Here is a 23822-nt window from a genome sequence, read left to right as displayed (position 1 = left end):
TTCAGGTCCCAGACCAAATTCTGCCTTTTCTGCCGTATTACTGGCCTTTTGGCTATGAGCGGGGAGGGAAGGCAAGTAACCTGTGCTCTTCTTACTCTTGCCGCTGTCTCACTGCATGATGCTGTTAAGTTTGATGCTAAATGCCTTGCATACTGCGCGTGCCGTAGCTGTAATGATTGCAGGCAGAAGCCATTATCATTATCTCTGACTCCTGAACACTAGTTGCTACAGAAGCTGTCTGAAACACAGAGGGAGGCATCTTCATTATTGCATTATGGATCACGTCTTCAAGCTAGATTTTGTCCTGAAGCTTCAGTCAGGCCAGGTTTCCCTAGAGAACCTAGACTCTAATTTATCATATTGAGTATTGTTTTGTTTTGTTTTGTTATTTTTCTTCTTCATTTTATCCTTTTCTAATCATTCTTTACAAGAATGCAAGTGACTTCACCAGCTTTTCTACGAAATGCATTATCCAAACCAGCCTCTTGAGGCTGCTGGCTTTTCATCACCAGGGTCGAAGTACAGTCACTGAAATGACAGTCAGCTCTGCTACTTTTTCTCATTCAGCAACTTCATAGTAGAGGAAATGTATTTCATCCATACATACGGTAATGTGAGAGGAAACCACTTCCCACATACACAAATCCCTGACTCATTCTTTTCAAACGTGGCTGAAACAACTGCAAAATCCTAACATAAAAAGCTATGATACCCATTCAGTAGGCTCTCAGGCTTTCCAGCATCAGGAGGAGGAGCACAGGGAGGCGTTGGTTTGTAACTAGAGCACAGATCTGAAATCTGAACCTCTGGGCTTTGTTTCTAGTTCAGTCATTAGACTTGGGCATCTGGTCTCTGTGCCTAGGCTCATCAACGTAAAATACTTACACCAATACATCCCTACGCATTTTGTGGGGCTGCTTTATTGTGTTTTTAGAGGGGGTGATGTCTGTAATGTTATGCTGAGATCCAGAGCTCACAATGTTATACAGTGGTAGAATAATTACGTTATTGCACCTCTGTCATCTCCCCGGTTTTGGTAACACGGTTGTACACACCAATCAAAGCCTTCCTGGGAAAGGAGAGACTGGGTGTCTGCAGCTAATAATGGTATTTCGTTCGCTCCTTCCCAGGAAAACAAAGAGGGATGTTAAACAGTGTAATACATTTAGTAGCAGATATCTAAGGCTGAGTGCATGTGCCTTCATAGCCAGTCACACTTCTACAGAGGCAGAACTAATCTCAGAAAATTAAGAGGTCACTAATTGAGGCTGGAGTTGAACAGTAGTAATTAGAAGAATGAGTGAACTGTATGTTTCTTAAAGCAGACCTGATTTAATAAGTTACGCAGTTTAGATGGACACAATTGCTATCAAGCAAAAAAGAAGGTGGTTTACAGAAGTGCATCAGATTTACTGAGTAACTGAGACCTGAATTACCTGAATTGATACGAAAGCAGCTGCCTTTAGTCCCCGGGGGTTTCCATAACGAATCTGTAATGCATTTAACTGGCCACTAAAAGGTACTGTTGAATGTAAGAAATTGCCTACAGAATATGCATAAGAGGGTTTTAGGATATTGTGAACGTGTAAACAATGTGGCATCTACTTGCTGACTTACAGAATTTTTACTGGGGATTATGCTGCCTTCCCCACTGGTGTGCACAAGTGAATAATCTTAGCTGAATTGACAGGTAATTTATAATACATGAGACCTAAGATTCCAAAAATCTTTCACGTTAAGACAAGTTCTGCAGGGTACAGAACATTTGTGACTAACATTGTTACTAACAAACCGGGAGATTCCCTGGCATTTCCCTGTAGTTAAAAAGCCCCAACAAAGCAAATAGATAAATGCAGTTATTTTCTAGGACAAGACTGATCAGAAAGCTGCCTAACTGCTTTGTTTTCTTTTAATATGTCGGACTGGAAGCCCATGCATAATCCGGGTCTCAAATGTCATATTGGATATTTGTATCTATCACTTGTCTGTATTTTTCCAAATTCCTCCAGAATAACAGGCTAGATGCTCAGACTGATATATCTGTAAGGTAAGCTCTCTCTGAGGTAAGGTATTCAACTTCTACTCTTGATTACAATGATAGTCACCCACAACAGGACAGCACCTATCTAACCATGTCCCCCAGAATATATACCCTTTGCATTTCCTAGAAGGCAAACCAATGGAAGGACTGATTTTGCTATTATATGCAGAGATGGCTACCACTATTCTAATATATACAGAAAGAATATCTCTAGTCCTCTTAAATAGCTGAGATGAAAATTGCAGCGGTGACTATTGCACTCTGTGACAGTTGGTGGCACGGCCTCTGTCTCCCTTTTCTTCATTTGAGAAGGATCATAGCCAATGTGTCTACATGGATCATGTCCCAGGGAGTCATACTAAATGGTGTGCTGTTCATAGGATAGGTCTTTCCAGATTGCAGTTAAGTGTTAAATTCCAGCTAATAGAATATACAAAAGGTTTAAGGATTATTAACTTCCTTATTCCTTTCAGCATCCCTCAGTAACAATGCTTTAAGGACACATCTTCGCCTACTGGAATCAATGGCAAAGTTCCCATTGACCACAGTATAACTCATTTTTGTATTCGAGATTTCTGTAATGTTTGCGTAACAATTACCTTGAGCTGTGAGATGTGACTTTAAGCTTAATAGATAATGTACACAAGCCAGATGCAATGATTTGCAGTGAAGACTGAACGTCGACCCTAGCAGTTGTGTGACCTCGGGCTGGCTAGAGCAGCCCAGGCTGTGGCGTGCTCACTGCTCTCATTGCTTAGCAGTCTCAACCAAAGCTAAGATATTTACTTGTGGTGCAATTAGAACTCCTAAACGCGTATGAAAGAAGCTAAATCTGTAGTTCAGCTGCAGAACTTGAAAAAGTCTTTTGCAGCCAGATCATTTCATAGTCCATGTTGCCATGAAGCTACAAAATTGCCTATACTGGCACAGCACAAAGAGGCATAGAGACGGGAACAAGTGCCTGCTAATGGGTGTTTGGTATGGCAGCTGCTTGTGCCAGCACCACCGCCACTTGAAAATTCACTTATCAAACTGTGCCTTAATGCACCAGCGTTCACCTCAGCCCTGGAGCTGGCCCTCTGTAAAGCCTGCTCTTCAGAGTGCTTTAAGGGGACAAATAGCCAAAGACCGTACAAAGATTGATAATTGCTGCAGAGCCTTGTCATGACGCAGACATTAATAGCTTACTGCTTGATGCCTCATGCTCTTATACAAAGAGGCCAAACAGCATATGAACAAAACCAGGGGACAGGAGGCTCACTCCTTTTCAAGTATTTGTAGATGACAAAACCTTCCTAAAGGTTTTCGCTCAAGTACATTTCAAAACGAATTAAGAATCCACCCCTGCTCAGCACTGCAGCTTGGAGCAGCCATCTGATGCAGAAAATAATAGTTATCTTGCCAGGAAATTTGCTGTACTGATGCTGCTGTCCTAAGCAGCTCAATCTTTAATCTGATTTATTTGTGCCTTATTTCAGGTAAGCCACTGTAACAGGAAGGTTCAGTAAAAACTGCTAAGCCACTAGGCAAGTCTATAACACTGGCGTGTTAACTGTTCTCTTTTTCTTTGCAGTTGGCCAGGGTCCTGCTCACTTGCATTTAAGGAGGACTTTAACGTGCTTGTACTAACGCTATTGCACCGATCAGCTTGTAGTTACTGCTTTATTTTCTTAGCTGAGCTAGATAAATCTTGATAAAGACTTATACGAGTTATTTTTATAAGGGAAGTAAATCTTTATAAGCACAAATTCAAAGTGAAGCTGCAGCTTGCTTTTTTTGGAACCATCTGTGCACTGTGTATTTAAACCATATTTCTGTTGTTATTGGATTTACTGGGTACATTTTATAAAGTGCATTAGGAGATCCACAGGGATGTGATCCACTCAGAGGATGTGACCCAGCAGGATTTTTGGCCCGTGATTGTAATAGAACAGGATCAAACCGACGCTGACATCCTGTTAACACTTACAAAAGGTTTCTCTGAGATCAAGAAAAACAGTAATCAAAAGGCAATTAGAAAAAGTGATATGGAATGAGTAATTTATATCGTTTGGTTCCAAACTGCAATGTTTTAAAAGGAAAGATAATATAAAGAAAACGCTTTGTACAGCCAGTTACAAACCTGAAATTATCCAGCTGCTGAAAGTCACAGTTGTTCCACTGAAAATTAAAGGCGGCTCAATTCTAGAGGAGGAACCAGCTACTGGGAATGACATTAAATTCACTGTTGAACCATCCACAAAACAAACAAACAAACAAAAAAAACAACCAAAAAAAAACAAAACACCTGTCTTATTTTAAATTATAGTGGTTTTTGGAGGGGCATTTTTAACAAAAATCTTATAACAAATTTGATGTCAATAAAGCAGTCGAGACAGAACTGAAGCCAAAGAACAGTGGAAATACAGTTGCATGAGGACTGCCTACAGTCAGAATGCAGAAGTGCTGGTCACTGGGTTAATGACAGTGAATCCCGTTTGTGGTACAGGGAAAGAAAGCCATTAGAAAAACCTACAGAGACATCTAGCTCTATTACCTAACATCTGCAGTTGCCTGCCGTACAGTGGTATATTATGGAGATAAGCAAGCATGATAAAATTGTTATAATAACCCTTGAAAATGGAAGACTGGAGATAGAATGCTGGTTTTAATTGCAAAGTGTTTCTCGTGCAAGTGTCCCTGGGAGATGTTTTATAATAAAGTTTGAATGAAATACAATAAAAATCAAATCAAAGCTCATTCATTGTATACCAAATAAAAGAGCTCAGGTTTCAGCTTTGGTTTTAAAGCCAAGAAGAGAACTCACTTGATAAATTTCTGCTGCTACTCAATTTCAAAAATAAGAATAAAAAATCTGAAAAGGTAACTTACAGATTGGATTTAAAAGCTGATGTTATCAAGAGAGCAAAGCTGAAAGATTCAAAGAATTATTCAGCAAAATGCAAATATCCATAAAATAAAGAGAATTCAGTCCCGTTCTAGGATAAAAACTGTAATCTTAAATGTACAGAGTTTGCTTTTCGTGTATGCATGTGGGAAATACTGCATGCAAAAATATTCACGTATTACATGTTTCCTTTGCATGAAAATGTTAGGAAATAGAAGCAAAGCGCAGTTACCACTTTGATGCTCAATAACAGTACACATTCATGTACATATTAAGAGCATAGCTCTCATTGTGTGCATGAGGTTCTTCAAATTCAATGTGCAATCATTAATTTGAAAAACAACAGACCATGCAGATGCAGGAGGCCAATGTCCATGTTGTTAGATTTTTTTTACTACTGTCAGAACATACAAGCTGGAGTAAAGGGAGGGATCTAGTATAGCTTAAGGTTTGACTTGAAAACCAAAGAGCCTTCTCTTATGGGTATTCTCCAGTCCCAAATATAGGTCCAATGTGTTTTCAGCATGAAAGGTGTTTTTGCTAATGTCTTACAATATTCTAGAGAAAATTCATGCTCTGTGCCAAAATCTGTATCTTGCAAAGGTGTAAAGGGTCTCTCAGAGGGTTAATTGTGATGATTTCTAGTCCTGGCCAACTTGCTTATGGTGACTGTTACAATCAAGCTGGCAGTGATTTTTATGTAAATGAGTCAATTATCAGAACTATATGTATCCGGTTATTAGGCTATAGGCACCTGGGGGAAATTGGCATCAATATTTGCAAGACAAGCACTTTTTTTTCTTAATGTTCCAAACATTTCTTTTCTCTCTTTTTTTTTTTCCCCTCTCTAAGTAATGATTCTAGGTCAACAGTTTGATTAAAAAACAGATCACAAAAATGAAAGCTCATTCTTAATCCCTAGAAATATGAACATGTTTGGGGTGATTAGCTGTATTATAATTTTTACAGAATCCAGTTAGAGAAGCCACAGTAAAACCAGTCGAACATGAAAAATAACCGTACTCTGTGTGTGTGTGTTTTTTTTTAAACATTAAAAAATATGGTGGAGACTTCAAAAACCTTAGAAAAGACAGGAAGAGAAGATGTGGGAAGCACGTAGATGTTAAAAAGAGACTTTAACCTTGTACGAAGTAGCTCATTGAAATAATTGTGTTTGTACTATGCTGCGGGCCTTCCAATCTTGCTGAAATATCCACCTTGTGGTTCACCATCAACTGGCACAGTTTGGAGGCTGTCAGTGGAGAACCAGCCACTATCCGTCCAGTCTGGAGTTCTATGGCCAGCAGTCCCAATGCATGTCCTAGTGTCACATCCCTCAGTAAGGATGTTAAACTGCTTCTCACATATGTGTAAACTGCCCTTGCGGCGTGTACTGACAGTGGCAAGAATCTGCCTGACCTTGTTTGCTGATCTGCACATTTTTAGCATAATTTATCATAATTTGATTCCTTCGTGGCATGTTTTAGCAAACAGACAGTAGCTCTATTACAGAACTTTTTCTGAATTAATAGCACTGCTATCACTACAAAGCTGCATGTTATGTTTTGTTTCTACTTGAAATATAGAGGCTTCACTTGGAGATGGGACGAAATACTTGTCCCACTGAAGTTTTGTTATTGTTCTTTGACAAGATCAGGGTTTAGCCATTGTTTTTTTGTACTACACAAAGTGCATGTTATATAGAAGGTCTGGCTTGCCACAGCCAGAAATCAGGGTCCTGGTTATTGGGAAAGCATGGCTGTAATACTGCTAGCTAGGAGCGCAGGTGACTTAAATTCCAGTATTATAAAGTATTTTAGATACCTGATTAAGTGTTGCCATAAATGCAGGGAGTAAAGTGATGTTCTAAAAGTGCCTGGGTGAACAAATTGGAGAAATAAGGTTGTGAGTCATAACAGGAGTTCAGGATTCAAAACATTTCAAGAAAAGGAGTGCAAAGACATGCAAGTTAACCTCTCATGTCCTGATAATGATGTTGGAAATTATTTTGTGCATTGTGATATTGGACTTATGCCTGAAAGGGAAGTATACTTGTACTTCTTTTGATGTATCTAGGGCAACTCTATTTAAACAGTGGTTTGGGTATCATATTTTTGATATCTAAATTGGATTTTTTTTTTTTCTAATAACCACAATTCTATGATCTTCAGGATAGGATCAGATTTTGCATTTCTTATCTTTCTACATTCAGGAGAGAATCTGAATTTCATCCCTTATAGAAATGCAGGTTTTATCTTTTAGAATGCATTTGTTTAACTGGAAATCAGCTCGGCTAGAAGGAGTTTACATTTTTATAGCCTTTTTTTAAGGAAGCAGAGGTTTTACTGGATAGAAAAAAAATAAGTTTACTAATTTCTTTGCTTCAGCTAGGCAGAAAGATCTCTTCGCACAGCATCCTCCATTGCCCTGTAACAAAGTGCAAGCTCAAATTTGTGTAAGAAAATATTATTCCACTATTCTTCAACCAGAAAAGTGGCTCTCAGCATCCAACCAAAGAAGATTCCTGTCCACCTTTTGGCATGCTGCTTCACAAGCAAGCTTGGGAAAAAAATCTGCTGAGTGAAGACTCCACGGGAAACTGTTCTGTTGAAATGAATGGAGTTTGGCAGTTGGCCTTAAAGGAGCAAGCAATTAACTCTCCTTTCAGTTAGTAGGATAGTAAACAATTTGTTTTAGAAGTGTTGTCTGCTCATGGTTCCCTGAAGGTCTCCCTTATGTCCACACTCACCTGCCACTCAGACCACGAATGCCACGTATGACCTGAATTGTTTCATGCATGCTTCAGCCTCTGCAACCTGTAATGTATCTATTAAATAATGATAACAAAACTTGCCTACGGAGTTGTGCGTACTTCATGCAAGCTGAGGTGGCATCATAAGTAAAGCAGTTCTTCCACCTTGTGGTTAAATAGACTACTACTGGCAGCATTTGTACATCAAAAATCAGGGACTGCATATGTATATGGCTGTTAAACAGACCCTTGCACAAAGCTCTACTATTACCACAGGATCCCTGTTGCAGACCAATGCTACGGATGTTAACTAGCCGTATTTTGTAAGGTGCACGTCCATATACGTGTGTGTGTATGCATATATACACATAAACACACACGAACAAATAGATTTGATTGCCCTCTAGTGATCTCAGCTCACAGACATTCTGAAACCTGGTGTAACAACAGATAGAGAGTGTCTCTTTTAGTTTGCTGGGTTAAAAAAATAAATAAAAAATAAAAAGCATATTCAATGTAACATGCAAGCTTTGTCACATTGATAACAAGTACTGACGTGGGAACAGAGGGCGAGCATGTCACAGATACAAAAAATTGGATCTCTTCAAATAGAGTTTGTGGCCAGTTTCTGTGAGCAATGTTGCTAGAACTAAAAGGAACTCTTTGGAGGCAGTGGAAAATTCATCTATGCTTCTTTCCTTATTTCTACTTTCCACACCTATTTTCTGCTTTTTACCTCTGGCTATTGAAGCAATCATGTAGTCTTTGTTGTTTGCATCAGGGTACAATTCAGCGTGATTGGGTCCAGCGTCCATAGTCAGTCAGCACAGAGTGCACACTGATTTCAAAAGCAGTAATTAAATGTCAATTTTGTACTAATGCAATAGAGATATATTGAGATATATAATTTTGCAGTAAATGCTGAAGATTTGCACTGTGTGAAACAGTAGCACACACTGACTAACAAACTTCAAAGCCAGTAAGTGAATATTAATATTTTTAATGGTCCTAAATCACACTATTTCCAAAGCAGGATTAGCTTGGTTATATAAGAGCGACTGATTTGGTTCAAAAAGGAATTGCAAAGCATGAAAAGAACAAACTGTTTAATATCTACGTCTGCTCCTCATATACTGCTGTTCTCTGAAGAGCTATTTATTAATTATATGCCATCCTCCTCCTCCTCGTTCCAATTGTGCCAGCTGGCGCAATTCTAAACTGAGCCCTCTGTAGTAGTAGGTGCATTTCCAAAAGTGTAAAAATCAACCCTAGTGTACCAGATTTAAATTTTGTCACTCAGTCTGTGATTGGCTGCCAAAATAGTTACCAAGATAGACTGTCAAAGTCATATCAAGCTGAAATTTGACCCAGTGTCCCACATGGCATCACAGTAATCATTCTGCAACAACTGCATCTTCAGTTTCTTTGGTTCTTCTGTTCTGCAGAATGACAGCTGATTATACAAAGAAGCTGACCTTATGTTCTCTCTATACATTTTTTGTTGTTATTTGGTTTTGCTTCAGTTGGCAAAAAAGGGGGCTTTTCACCGTAGATTTCTAAGAAAACTACTTTCCATAAACTATTATACCCAGAATTGAACTGCAGTGGCCAATTTCAGCTGTAGGACTGTATCCTCATATCCCCAGTGTGAAGTTGTTCAGATCCAGAATGGACAAAATACGGAGAGGTAAGCAAAAACTACTGAGTTTTCAGCTTCCACGTTCAAGTAGACAATTCTATATCTAATTACAAGGTTTATTTTCTTACAGTAGCAAACCAAATTACATTATTGACTAAAATTATTTTTAAAAATGACAGGAAATCCAGATGCCTGACTGATGGCCCATGCAAATAATCACATTTAAAAAAAAAAAAAAACTACTATTTTAATGTTACAGATTAAAAAAAAAAAAAGGCATAAAGAAGAGGTGTGACCTTGTATCCTAAGAAGCCAATTTTTAAGTACAGACTTAACACCGTGGAGGGGAAATAGACTGAGACCCTAGAGTCTGACATTATCTATTTGTCAAAAGAGCAATTACAATAGAAGCAGTAGACTGACAAGCTTCCCCTCAGAGTCTTTCAAAAATGCCCAAGCTTGATTCAGAGATAACACCTTTGAGAAGACATCTTATACAGATGTGTAAGATAAGTGGAGTAAACATTTCTCCAAAAGTGCTCATCAGCATCTCTGTTGAGCATGGAGCCAAGACAACTACCCAGACACCTGACTTCTAAATGGCTAAAAGCAGATGAGCTGTTTAGATAAGGAAAAAGCCATGTTATCCTTTCTAATGTAACAGTGATGTGGCACGGTGATGCTATCAGCACCTCTCACAAGTTACCCTTATTTTAATAAATACCCTTATTTTAATAAATTCGGCAAAATTCTGGCATTTCACTGCTTGCTTCTACCATCAGTGCACTGGATCCCTCTTGCTGATTCCTTGCTTAGACTTCCACAAAATTACTGCTAATTCTTCCTTCTCTTCCAGCAGACTTTGGCGAATCAACTCAGTGCCCCTGTAGTAAGCCATAAAGATCTCATTAAATCAACTCTACATAGAATCATACAATCATTTAGGTTGGAAAAGACCTCTAAGCTGACAGAGTCCAGCCATTAACAGCAAAAACAATTGCTTTCTCATTGATTGGAAACTGGTGTGTTAAAACCAGCTTTTCACTTGTTGGCACTCCTGCGTGGCATAAAGGTGTGCTAATGTGCCAGGACTTCTTGGACACATTGTGTGGTGTTGCACATTTTTGCCAGTGTTTTTATATCTTATTAGAGGCCCAGGTTGGCCTGGCTGTGTTAAATCCAACCTCATCCACCCAGCAACTGTGTGACACCACTGGCTGCCATTTTGTACGGGGGTGTGTGGGGAGTTTCTTAATGCAGGAAAAGGTCTAAAAAATTATTTTCTAAATATGTAAAAGTACAGAATGCATGAAAAGAGTTTATTCGTGTATTTATTTATCTCTTGGAATCTCTGAAACCAAAGCCAGGACTCCTGGCTGCTGAAACATGCCCTCTTCAACGCGACCTACGACCCCAACGCCTCGCCTCCTATGTGCCACTCTCACGCCTCATTAAGATGGCGGCCGGCAGACGCGAGACTACAACTCCCATCCAGCCGCGCGCCGGCCCTCCGCCACCCGATTGGTTGCGTTGGCTTGAAAGGACCCAATAAGCACCCGCGTTGGCTGGCGGGCGTGCTTCCCCCCGTGAGCGGTGCACGCTGGGACTTGTAGTCTGCTCGCCGCAGGGTGTGCGGCGGCGCCGTGGGACGCGGCGCGTGGCAGGAAGCGGAAGGGGCAGGGGGCGGCCGGGCTCAGTCCTGACGTGTCCCTGCCGGGCCGCCGCCGCCGCGCTCCTCGCTGCCGTCCGGGGCCGCCATGGGCAGTGAGTGCCGGGGGTGGGGGCTGAGGGGATGGGGGCTGAGGGATGAGGGGGTGGGGGCTCGGGGGGTGGGGGCTGAGGGATGAGGGGGCGCAGCTCTGCCCCCGCCAGCCCCCGGGCCGCTGAGCCCAAGGCCAGGCCTCTTTGCCCCTCTCGGGGGGTGCCCTCCCTCTGGCTTGGCTGTTTTCCTCTCAGGGGGAAATCCCGTTTTTCTCGTCCTACGGAATGCCCCGTGCTGCCCAGCCCGGGCTGTGGCCGGCCCAGAGAGGCAGGGATGGGCTGTCAGGTGGGGGGCTGGTCCTAGTGCTGCGGCCAAGGAGCGGTGCTGTTGTCAGTATGCAGTCTGGAAGTAACCCCAGTGAATTAATTTCTTCACCTCTCCTACGAAGAAAGGCTGAGAGATCTGGGGCTGTTCAGCCGATAGAAGGGAAGGCTCCAGGGGGACCTCGTTGGGGCCTTTCAGTACCTGAAGGGGGCTCATAAAAAAGATGGAGAGCGACCCTTGCTCAATTGGATAATGACATGATGCGGGAGAATGGTTTTAAACTAAAAAAAGGGGAGGTTTAGATTACAGATAGGAGGAAATTCTTCACTCAGGAGTGAGGCACTGGAACAGGTTGCTCAAGAGGTTGTGGATGCCCCATTCTTGGAGGTGTTCAAGACCAGGCTGGATGAGGCCCTGGGCAGCCTGCTGTAGTGGGAGGTGTCCTGCGTATGGCGGGGGGTTGGAACTGGGTGATCTTTGAGGTCCCTTCCAACCCAGGCCATTCTATGAAAGTCTTTGCAGGTTTCCTACCATGAGGAGGAACATGCTAACCTCTTGAAAAGCATTTTAGGCAATCTGAATATTATCTGAGGTGTAGGAGAGGCTCACAGCACGGTTAAGGTTTAAAACCACAATCTAGTGTACGTTTTTCAGGCCAGTAATGCTTTGAATTAAGAAATACTAAACTTGCCTTCCACAAAGAGTTAGAAGGTTATTGGTAGTTCCAGTTCTTCTGCATTGTCTTAAGCATTTCAATTCAGTCCAAAATGTATGTGCAGTCTTAGGTTTGTCTTGAGAAGCTTAGCATTAACTGTGTTCCAAATCAGATCTGATTGCTTGTAGGTGAATTTGTGACATTGCACATACTGTTCTTCTGTGTTTTTGTTTTTTTTCTAAGACTGAGGCAGACAGCTTTGACTCTTCTGATATAGGAATACGTCCTTTTAACTAGGAGGTCAGTGCATTGAGAACTTCTGGAAAGTAACTTGAACTGTTGCACATGAACAGTATGTGGGAATTCTTCAGCTGTATGTCCCAAAAGTAACCCCTGACTTGTAACTATCTAGGGTATTGTATTTCTCAAATACCAGGGTAGTTGAGAAGCTAGTATGAAATGAAAGTTCAAGGCTATTGATAAACTTGTGTGAAACGGTAGCAGGTTTAACGTGCTGTCATGTCAGCCTACTCAACAAAAGGAGAAAACTTTTTTTCTCCTGTTTCCAATCCATATTGTACCTATACAGAGGTACAGTTAGTAAGGTATACATATAAAGAGATCATTTTAAAAAAAAAAAGCTTTGTCCTTAAGTGCAAGTTTTAACACGTAAAAAATCCAAATTCAATTTTATTTGAGCTTTTTTCCGTTCTTTTCTGTGTGTATTTATTTTGTCTTTTAACTAATTTCTTTACAGTAAAATTTCTGGAAGTAATCAAGCCCTTCTGTGTTATCCTCCCTGAAATCCAAAAGCCAGAACGGAAGGTAAGTTGGTAACATTTTATTTATAGGTTTATATTTGTGTAATATAAAATGTTTACAGCTTAGTTTGCCTTTTTTTTTTTTTCTTTACCTGTAGGAAGAATGGCAATTGTGTAGGCACAGTTACTCTTAGTGGAGTGCTTGTGCTTGTCATCCTGTACCATGGATGCTTTTGCACAGATTTGGTTTTGTCATAGCAGTGAGATGTTGAAAGCAGTGTGTATTGGAGTGTAAACTAAAGTCACTTAAAATAACAACCTGAAAATCTGTACTTCTTAAGTTCTAATCTAAGATTATTTGATAGGATAAGTTTCTCTATATTGTTGTGTTCCCCACCCCAGCCCCTCACTAGAAGCTCTTTCTTGTGAAAATGTAAGACTTGTTTCTCTGGAAGTACTAGAATTACCTTTCATTTGTATAAGCTTGTTTCTTTGGATTAAAGCTTTAGTGAAGCTTTGGCTCTCTGTAGCATTAAAGGGATGAAGAATGAGTTATTTTGTTCAGAATGTCCTATACTTTGTCCCTTCACAAGAAAATCAAATGCACCTGAGTATATTGGTATGAAAGTTTACTGATCGACTAGATCTTGTTATATCAACAGCTTTATCATCTTTGGTTTTTTCTTTTTTTTCCTTTAGATTCAATTTAAGGAAAAGGTACTATGGACAGCTATCACACTCTTCATCTTCTTAGTATGCTGTCAGGTATGCTTCTTTCCACTGTTTTTAAAAAAAGAGCCGAAATGTTTAATGGATGTTATGAAGTCTCTAATTTAATCCTATTTTCTTCTGTTGGCTGGTTATTCAGATTCCTTTGTTTGGCATCATGTCATCAGACTCAGCAGATCCCTTCTACTGGATGAGAGTGATTTTGGCTTCCAATAGAGGTACGGCCAGTCTTTCTGGAGGGCATTTTTGTAACGCAAACCAAAATGTTTTTGGACTTTTTCTTAATTTGTGGTCTGTTTTAATGAAGATGAAAAATGGAACAAAGAGGAAAAAGTTATTCTGTGTATTATTATACAAGATTATAAATCACTGTGGCATTGCACAAAGTTGTGCCTTTCCACAAAATGGGTTTATGGCTGGCTATATGCAATCTATTAAGTGCGAAAACTAAGGACCATTTTGTGGGGAGAAGGGATTAGCAGAGGGACAGTTCCTAATTACCTGCGTTGCTGCTGGTAATGTGTTCCATGTATCTTCCCAGCTTTTTGAATCATATTTCAAACTGTATTTGCTTGTGTTGTGGTTTTCTGGGTGACATCTTTGGGTCTGCCTCACAGAAGATTAAAATTCTTATCACTTCAGTTTATTGTAGAGGCCTTTTAATGTAGGTGTTAATTAAGCATCATAATGAAATGGGTGTACAAGTATGTAACTAGGAGCACTCCTGGAAAAAAAATCTTTTGTGTTTAAAGTTATAAATAATAAAGTGACGGATTGTCAAAGACTGAAAACAAATTCCTACCTTCTCCTATATACAGGAAAGCTGCTCCTGACAGCACAAGTCTTTTTGAGTGAATATAGATCTTAAGGTACTGAGAAGGACTGCATTACTTACCAGTCTGACATTTAACCTGGTTCTGGTATCATTGAAACTGCTTATATTTATGGAGATTTGGAGTTCTATATTATCTCCATCATGATGCAAAGGGGTGGAAAGTCAAACTTTACAGGAAATATTGGGGTGCACCATCTCCAGGCATCTCTGAAGTTCATTGTGCTTCCTGTGTCTGGCAGGTACGTTGATGGAGCTGGGCATTTCACCTATTGTCACTTCTGGGCTCATCATGCAGCTCTTGGCAGGTGCCAAGATAATTGAAGTTGGTGACACTCCAAAGGACAGAGCTCTCTTCAACGGAGCACAGAAATGTAAGTAACAGCTGGTAGGCCAAGGCAGAATGTTTTAGAGAGTCTAACCCTAACAACAGGTACTGCAAACCTACCCTGTGGTGAGCGTTGGAGTCAGATGTATGGGCTGCTGTCATGCTGTGTGTTCACATTATGCTACCGATTTCTTTATTTCAGCAGTCTCTTACTGGCTGCTGTTCGGCTCGCTAGCTGTTAAGCCTCAAATAAGTTTGTAAAGGAAATGTATCCGTGCAACTGACATTGGTACTGTAATCTCATCGGGTAAACTAAACAATATATGGACTGTGTGGACCTAAACTTTGAATCGTGTTGGTCAACATTAATAGATACCTAACTTTTTTAGGTTAAGATGCTAGTTGTAGTTGTTGTTACCTTGCAGTTTCAAGCATGGCTCTTCTTTAGCAGTAAGAGATAGATGGCATTTAGATAAACACTCTAGCTATTTTGTGTGGCACCACATCTCCTACCGAGCTGTGTACAGGAAAAAAGAATCATACATAGCTACAGTAATGTCTTAACGTTCTCAGAGTTCTCGATATCTAAAGCCACCTTCAGCAACCTAAAATACTTGCTTCTAAATGTATTTGCTTCTGAACTCTTTGCATATTTGTATTTTCAGATATTTAGATTTCAGACAAGAAACTTAATTTGCCCTTGAATTTAAGTGTCCCGTGACTTATGTATTCTTTCCCAACTTCCACTACTAAGAATTGATTTTATATTTCTCTAGTTGCCCAGGGACATAAATCTCCAGGACAAACACGTACTTTCTTTTTTGTGTTCTGCAGTGTTTGGAATGATCATTACCATCGGTCAGTCTATTGTCTATGTAATGACTGGAATGTATGGAGACCCGTCTGAGATGGGTGCTGGTATCTGCTTGCTTATCACAATTCAGGTAATTTCTAGTCCTCTTCCTCTAGTTCTTATTTTTTTAACAAACAAAAAGGGAATGTGAGTAATGCTGGTTTGTTGGTTTTTTTTACTGTAGCTTTTTGTTGCTGGATTGATAGTTCTGCTCTTGGATGAGCTCCTGCAGAAAGGATATGGTCTCGGTTCTGGCATCTCCCTCTTCATTGCTACCAATATCTGTGAGACTATTGTATGGAAGGCATTCAGCCCCACCACAGTGAACACAGGACGAGGTAATATGGCATAGTCTTTTCTTTATTTGCATTAGAGTTTAATTATTTTATTATATAAAACATAATAAACCAAGTTACCTGCCCCCTCTAGTCTTCTAAAAATAGTACAGTGAAAAAAAACTTTCTTTGAAACAAAAAAAAAAACTTTTTTTGAAAGAACTTCATAAGTGTCAATGCTTTTAGAGAGCTGTAAAGTTACCCCATTTGGTCTTTGGATAGCGATTAGCTTCCAGGCTGCTACCGGGGGATTTCCAAAAATTCTTGGAAAGAATACAACTGATGTGAAGAATGACAGTTGCAAAACTGTGTCCTCAAGGTGAAAAAGCTTGGGGAAATCCCCGTATGAATCCTGTATTTTGGAAGGATGCCTAATGGGACAAAGCACTGAAGTCTGGAGATAAACCAAGCATGCTTAACTTGACTTATTTCTTTTTCTTTCCAAGGCATGGAATTTGAGGGTGCCATCATTGCTCTGTTCCATCTTCTGGCTACTCGTACAGACAAAGTCAGAGCTCTCCGCGAGGCCTTTTACCGTCAGAATCTCCCCAACCTTATGAATCTGATCGCCACCATCTTTGTGTTTGCTATTGTAATTTACTTCCAGGTCAGTTGGAATAAAGAGGACTGTAAAACTATTTTTATGGAAAAAGGTCTGTAATCTGCTGCTTCTTACAAGAAGTTATATTTTCACTTTCAGAAGATTCATTTTTATGCCTGCAGCATCTACATGTTTATTTAATAGTAGCTTATTTTAATCAGTTTCTATGATTACTGTAGTCATTCAGAAGATTCGAGAGCTGCTGGGGAGGGTGGTAAATGTGTGTGTGTAATGTAGCCTAACAAAAGTGCTGTTGCTTTTTGCTGGAAAATACTTTGAAGTCTTTAAGTCTGCGTATAACTTACTTGTTTGTTGCAGGGAGCTACTGGAGAACATCAGAAGTTTTGAGTAGTTTTATGTTTTTTTTTTTACTGGACACAATGTTCAGTCTTCTTGCAACTTTAGATCTCTTCTGACATCAAAGTGTTTCATATCTTGCATGAATTTAGACAATCCTGCAGGCTTTCAGGCCCCTTGTAAAAATATTTTCACAGATAGTCCTGTGGATAGACTATGTGTACTTGCAAAAATTAACTGCATGTTGTTTTCTGTTGCTGTCAAAGCTTTGCACTTGCAATTCATCACCCGCGGAATAGGTTCATGTCATCAAGGTATAATGTGGGACTTTCCTTTGGAAACTTTCCAGGGCTTCAGAGTGGATCTTCCTATCAAATCTGCTCGTTACCGTGGCCAGTACAACACCTACCCTATCAAGTTGTTCTATACTTCCAACATTCCCATTATTCTTCAGTCTGCTCTGGTGTCAAACTTGTACGTCATCTCCCAGATGCTTTCTGCACGCTTCAGTGGCAACTTACTGGTTAGCCTGCTGGGCACTTGGTCTGTGAGTATTATTCCTTTTAATCTTGCATACAGCTCTGTAAGAGTGCTGTTAACGTGTAATTGAAGAGATGGTCTCTGTAAACACAAAGGCACATTTCTACAGGTGGTCATGTACACTGAAACTCCTAGATTAGTAATTTGTTTTAACTGGTGGAGTATGAGACTTGCTGTGATGAGTGTAGATGTTAAGTCCCCATTTAACTAGGGCGGGTATTTTTACTGTTCCTTATTGTTTTCTGTTTCCACATTAGAAACTGCTTATGATAGTAAAGTTTTATCTTTGTGTGCTGCTGTAAAGACAGTGATATACAGTGACATAAAGGTGATATATAACTCCAGTCTTAGCTTTATGGCTAAGAAATAGTGAGAAAATAGTTGACTGCTTGCTTCCTTCTTCTAGGACACGTCATCTGGCGGCCCTGCTCGTGCGTATCCTGTTGGTGGACTTTGTTATTATTTGTCACCTCCAGAGTCCTTTTCTTCAGTGTTAGAAGACCCCGTCCATGCAGTTGTTTATATTGTATTTATGTTGGGCTCCTGTGCTTTCTTCTCTAAAACATGGATCGAAGTCTCTGGCTCCTCTGCCAAAGATGTAAGTTTAAAATGACGAATGATGTAAGCTTACATGATGAAAACAGAGGGGCTGTTTTAATATAAATGCTGACTTTCTCCTGAAATAGCTGTTAGGCTGGTAATCACCTGAGTAATATTTGTCATTTATGTATATAGTGATTTTGATTCTGGATCACAAAGGGCTTTTTTTTAAGTGGGGAGGATAAAGGTAGAATGCAGGTATTTTTTGCCCTGTTTTCTTTGTTGACTTTTTTTCAAAAGCAACAACAACAATAGACAAATAGTTGCTTTTATTGTCATTAGGAAACTTCTGACATTGCTACGTGAATCTGATCAGTGCGAGGGGAGGCCAGGTAACACACACACTGAAAACTCTTTAGTGCCAAATGACAGCTACGCTGTGTGCAAGGCAGCTGCCACTTACGGATATTTAAGTTTTACCTGCAAGTTCCTGTCTGGCATAAAAAGTTTTTCGTTCGTATTGGGGAAGGTTAACTACAAGCTGTTCTTTTTAACTAGAGAGACCTGATAACAGACAATGTAGTGCAGTGTAGTAATGTACCTGTGACTAGCTTTTTAAATTTCCATTTGCTACAAGATATTCGATACCCAGCAACTATATCATTCTGAAATTGAAATTGGAAAACAAGATGGGAAATAGTTGTCATCGTGGTGTGCTTGTATTACGTGGTTTGGGGTAGGAAATCAAGTTTGACAGCCAGATAGAATGGTTTAATCTGTTCTTTAATAAATACGTGATAGTTGAATAGTTACTGTTAGCAGCACAAGCACTCTCTCAGCCTTGCATCCAGCTGCTTGTTATCAGAGGTGCAGGGAGGCACTCACAGCTAAGTATAGCTAGATTTTCTTTCAGTTTAAACCAACATGCAGCTTGTAACACTTCAGTATACTTTCTGGATACTGGAGAAAAGTTATAAACAAGGTCAAAAATGAAAATAGATAAATCACTACTTAAAAGTTCACAATATAGTGGAAAACTGGTAGCTTAATGATCAGAAAGTGTTTTCCCAGTACGTTTGACCGAGTGACAGGCAACTTCCTCTGCTAGAGTTCCAGTTCCCCTCAGTTGTTGGTAGATGTTTGCAGGGCTCTATTGTAATACCATACAATTGCAGAAGTCCATTTAAAGATTAATGTGCCAAGAAGGGATTCTTTCTCAGTCACTTCATTTCTAATATGGTCCCACAAATAACTAGTTAGCTCAACTGATTGTGGGAAACTGAACTGTAAGAATGGACACTTCATGGGATGTTCTTACTGATGTCCACTAAACCCTAAGTAGGAGATGGTAGGTAGCAAAACATGAACTGAATTACATGTAGGATAGCCTACCGATTTCTGCATTTTCCTATTTTCAACAGGACTTGAATTATCCAAAAAACTTTGCATAATTGACATCGTAGAGAAGTGCCTGTGACTGCAGTCTATCCAAAGCTAAAATACTGGATATTTTTAAATCACATGAACAATATACAGTAAAACAACAACAAAAACACTGTTTACTTGAAATGTCTTGCTTCTGTTTTCTCATAGTATTAGGTTCTGTGACCTTGGCAAATGGCACTAAAATAACTCGCTCTGTTCCTTGATTCAATACAGGTTGCCAAACAATTGAAAGAACAACAAATGGTAATGCGAGGCCACAGAGAAACTTCAATGGTACATGAACTAAACAGGTAAGCTACGCATTTCATTGGTTATTTATGCAGAGTGTTACAGGAAAGCACACTGCAAATTTTGCTTTGAGTTCCGTTTTCTGGACTCCAGAGCATGGCTATTCCTGAAGCTTTGTTGCATGCATGAGACACAGAATGCAGCCTCATTAATAGCTGGATTTGCACAACACAGCCTTGCAGTTAGAAACTATGCCTGAATAGTGACAGTTTGTCTATACTTTACTGCTTCAAACTGATGAATGGTATTTTTAATGTAATTGTTAATGTGTCTTAAGGGTACTGTTTTCAAAGTAATCGTTTCTCAAATTAATAGCTACTTAAATGCAGTAGGTGTAAAAGTAGGCAGCGGTTGATCCCTAGCTTTTCTGATTACAGGGTGGAACCTGTGCACCCTTCATGTTACACAAATGTTATTGCAACTTCATGTTTCAGTCATCTGCAAGTGACTTGAAGATCTAGTAGCCATAAATTTATGCTTAATTACATGGTAGATTGGAATACTTTCTTGTCTTAGCTTAGCATGTTTTTCCCTTCCAGTCAGGTTGAATTTTCCTGTTATGCTATTGCATGTGCCTTATCTTGGATTGGTGGACCTATAACAGTAAAGAATATCCTGCCATTGTTTTTTTTCCATTCATTTAATTTGTCTTTTTTTTAAGCACCTGATTTAGATTATCTATGCAGTCATTTCTCTGTGGGATTGGTTTTCTATGGGAAAAACTAGCCTCTGATTTAGATACCTCCCATAGGATTAGCAGTATATGGAAACTATTACATTTGAAATATCCTGAGCAAGCTCTAAGGGTACCTTTTCTATTCCCACCTTGTTTTACAGGTACATCCCTACAGCTGCTGCATTTGGTGGTCTCTGTATTGGCGCCCTCTCTGTGTTGGCAGACTTCCTTGGGGCAATTGGGTCTGGAACTGGAATCTTGCTCGCTGTCACTATCATTTATCAGTACTTTGAAATTTTTGTAAAGGAACAGAGTGAAGTTGGCAGTATGGGAGCTCTTCTTTTCTAAACCTAGCTTCTCATGGACCCAAGGAAAGAGGGGATAAACACTCTCAAAAGTGTTCAATCAGATGCAAAGAAGTAATGTAAAGTTGATAATGTCATTCTATAGGAACACATATTTTAATAATGTTTCCAAAGCGCATTCCCTTATGTTCAAACTTTTCTAGCATACTGTTTGCATTTTATAGATTGCTGGGGGAAAATGTGCAAAAAAATTTTTTTTAAGAAAATTGTTTTTTAATTATGTGTTAAGAGAATCAGCTTTCTGAATTGGATTTAGTTCAGTGACTCTTGAATTTTTTCATCCCCTTTGAAAATTAGTATACCTGAAGCCTTTGCAGGTTTTAATAAATAATTGTGGGGAGGGTTGAATGTTTGGAAGGCATTTTTTTTCCCCCATTAAACATGTTTTTGTAGCTCCTTTGCAGTAGTGGTGAGAAATCTCTCCCCCTAATGCTTGAGTTCCATAATTATGGTTGTAAGCACAAACAGTGTTTAATATGTTCAGTTTTGTGGGGTCTTTTTTGTTCAAATATGGCAGATTTGGGAGGCAGTCATTTCTTTTCACTAAACATTATCTCTAATTCCAAATGTCTTGTCTCGTAATTACTGAGCTAGACCTTGACAGATGTTGAATACTGGCTTGAGATTGTTGTCAAGTTTTGGTAAGAGATAGGAATGTCATCTTTCCCATCACCCCCCCTCCATAAGCAGAAAACTCAGGTCAATTGAGATTCTGCCAGAGTCTGTGCCTAGGAGTTGCACCTTCTGAAACTTGGTAATACCGGCAGCTTTGTAAAAACCTTTTAATTAGTTCTCCTTGCCATTAACTGTAGTCCTAGTTCTGATGCTAGCTGAAAGAAATGGATGTTATGGCTGATTAGATGCGTATCTGCTTGTACCCTTTGCTAAAGGTAGTTTTCATTGATTTAAAAAAAAAAAAAATCTGGTCTCGTAGCAATCAGGACATTATCTGACTACTCATATCTAGTGAATTTTGAGTCTCACTCATATCATACAAGGAGTGTGAAAGAATGTTCATACCTGTCTCCTTTTTCTATAGTCATGTAGGAGGCTTTTCCATCTTATAATCTCATTGCCTTGAATGGTGCATAAAAAAAATACTTTTTCAGAAGGTATTGGGACTCCTTTTCCAGCATCATGCCTTCAAAATGGAGAACTTGCTATAAAAGGCTTCAATGGACCAGAATAATCCTTAAGTTATCCATTTTTTTAGATTGTTAATACTAATTAGGTGGCTAGGACCAAATGGAAATATTCATGTATGAGTGTTGTAAATATAATTTTTCTCCATCAGTATTGGACAACACAGAAACCAGAATAAGTTACAATGTTGGAATGTTTCTCAACACTGCATCAACATGCCTTCTGTGCATTTTTGCATGTTGTGCTGACTGACAGTATATGAATTACTTTTTCTGCTCAGAGTGATGGGACTCGGCTATGTACCCAAGGGGCACAGATGACATCCAGAAACACTTGTTAATGCACTGAGCTCAGATACCAAATGCATGAGAATTCTGCAAATCCAGAATGAGATTCACTTTTATGGATAGGTGTTAAGTCCTGGGGAAAAGATCACAATTGGAAAAGGAACAGAAGTATTGAGATAAAAATATCTGTGAAATGCTTACTACCAACTGTTCATTATTAATTCACACTACGTTCTGTAATTCTCCTGTATTTTATAAAATACTGGCATGCCACAGCACAATTTTGATGTGAAGTCAGGGACAGTTCAAAAGTGACTTTAAAGGGAGAGGGAAGGAGTATGGTGTGGTTCTTTTTATTTGTTTTTTTTTTGTTGTTGTTTTTTTCAGGAAGCCCAATGTGATTTTTTTTATTTGTAATAAAAAGGACTCCACTTCTGGGTATGCAGTTCTGGCTGGGCTGGAGCTGTACTTATATTTTTGGTCCTATCATCTGTTCGAACTGGTTGCAGTTTAGACCATCAGCTCGAGTGTCTAAGCAGCACTTGTTCTGCGCATCTGTATTTTTGTTGTCTTGTGCTGGAGTCTTTGTCTATTATCAAGCAGCTATGTCCTCAAAGCAGGACCTGCTGATCATACAGTGGATGTTCACAAAAAGAAATAATGCCTAAACAATCTGCTTTATACTGAAATAAAGTACATCTTTGGAGCTAATGCTTGGCTTTTAGTGTTTTGAATACCGTTACAATTCTAGTAATTGTTGAATGCTGTTACCTGCCCAAAATACTGTGAAAGAGATCCCTCTCAAAACAGCTGTTTAGAGCGTCAGTGTAAAATAAAGTTTGTACTTGCTCCAAGATCTTCTCTTAACAATAGCTTGTCAGAATAACAAGGCCTTAGCCATTCCTCTGGGCTTTCCTGTTCCAGAAGAGACATTTCAAAAAGTGCTTCACAAGTAAATAGCAGGAGAGCAAAAAATGGTACATCAGTTTAACAAACTTTTTTCGTATCACATAAAGTACCAGTCTTTTTTTTTGTATGACATTAATACTAGGGCATTAATTGCAACAAAACTCGAGGGCTGCTGATAGCCCAATATTGTTTTGCCCCGAGTTTTTGAACTGAAGTTGGAGTTAGTATTAAAAAACAATCGAAGAAACACAACAACTTCCTGAAGTAGATACCTAAGTTAATTTAAATACCATTTGCCAGAAATGCAGCCAAGATTTTGGTCACTTTTGAAGTCATTTTAAATAGTACATGGATTTCTCCCTTTTTTTCTATGAAATTTGCATTAATAACCTGCAGGAATATTATGTAATCACATCTATGATCACAGAAGTAAGTGAAGTTAGTGCAGAGGTGACGAGTTATCCACAAGAGACCTGTTTGAAATACTAACACTAAGGCAAAGTTTGAGATCCTCTTTCTGCTGGTAGGGTTTTAAGTGAAATTCTTCGTGTAGCTTTTTGTTCTTCACAGCAGATTTCATGTGAAAGCTCATAAAGCTTGTGCTGCTAGGTAAGTGATGGGTGCTTGATTTCTGTCACCCGTTATTCAGGAAGCTTTAAATATACTTTAGATTATTTAGCAGTTCACTTGTTCCTAAGGCCTATGTCCATGTAGTTTTGAGGCAGGAAAAGGTCCTGTTGTTTACCAAGCTCAACTATTTTGTTTGTTGTTGGATTTTTTTTTTTAAATCCTTTTGGCTGCAACTGTAAAGGTTGTTGCTTTACTTTATGAAAGGTTTCATGACTGCATTCCCTAGATTTCTTCCAAGGAGAGCCCTGTCCATACACTGTAT

At 39.4% G+C, this 23822-nt stretch overlaps 1 protein-coding gene across 1 annotated transcript; it reads left to right on the top strand.

Annotated features, from left to right (window-relative positions):
• The first annotated feature begins 10925 nt into the window (after positions 1-10925).
• On the top strand, positions 10926-22732 carry SEC61A1 (SEC61 translocon subunit alpha 1). Its single transcript, XM_083795392.1, has 12 exons — positions 10926-11083; positions 12758-12825; positions 13461-13526; positions 13630-13708; positions 14565-14696; positions 15485-15594; positions 15688-15841; positions 16285-16445; positions 17086-17283; positions 17683-17874; positions 19476-19552; positions 20388-22732. Exons 1-12 carry the CDS (start codon positions 11077-11079, stop codon positions 20572-20574), a joined length of 1431 nt encoding a protein of 476 aa, XP_083651518.1. The 5' UTR covers positions 10926-11076; the 3' UTR covers positions 20575-22732.
• Positions 22733-23822: the final 1090 nt, after the last annotated feature.

Source organism: Anser anser, assembly GCF_964211835.1.
Source record: "Anser anser genome assembly, chromosome: 12".
Lineage (NCBI taxonomy): Eukaryota > Metazoa > Chordata > Aves > Anseriformes > Anatidae > Anser > Anser anser.
The sequence above is the reverse complement of the archived record's forward strand: the minus strand, read 5'-3'. Positions and strand labels throughout refer to the sequence as shown.

Bases quoted from the DNA above. Each gene is read 5' to 3' on its own strand.
- SEC61A1 (XM_083795392.1), top strand. The intron at 15,595-15,687 runs GTAATTTCTAGT...TTTTTACTGTAG, and splicing joins GCTTGCTTATCACAATTCAG to CTTTTTGTTGCTGGATTGAT. The intron at 17,875-19,475 runs GTAAGTTTAAAA...GATTCAATACAG, and splicing joins CTGGCTCCTCTGCCAAAGAT to GTTGCCAAACAATTGAAAGA.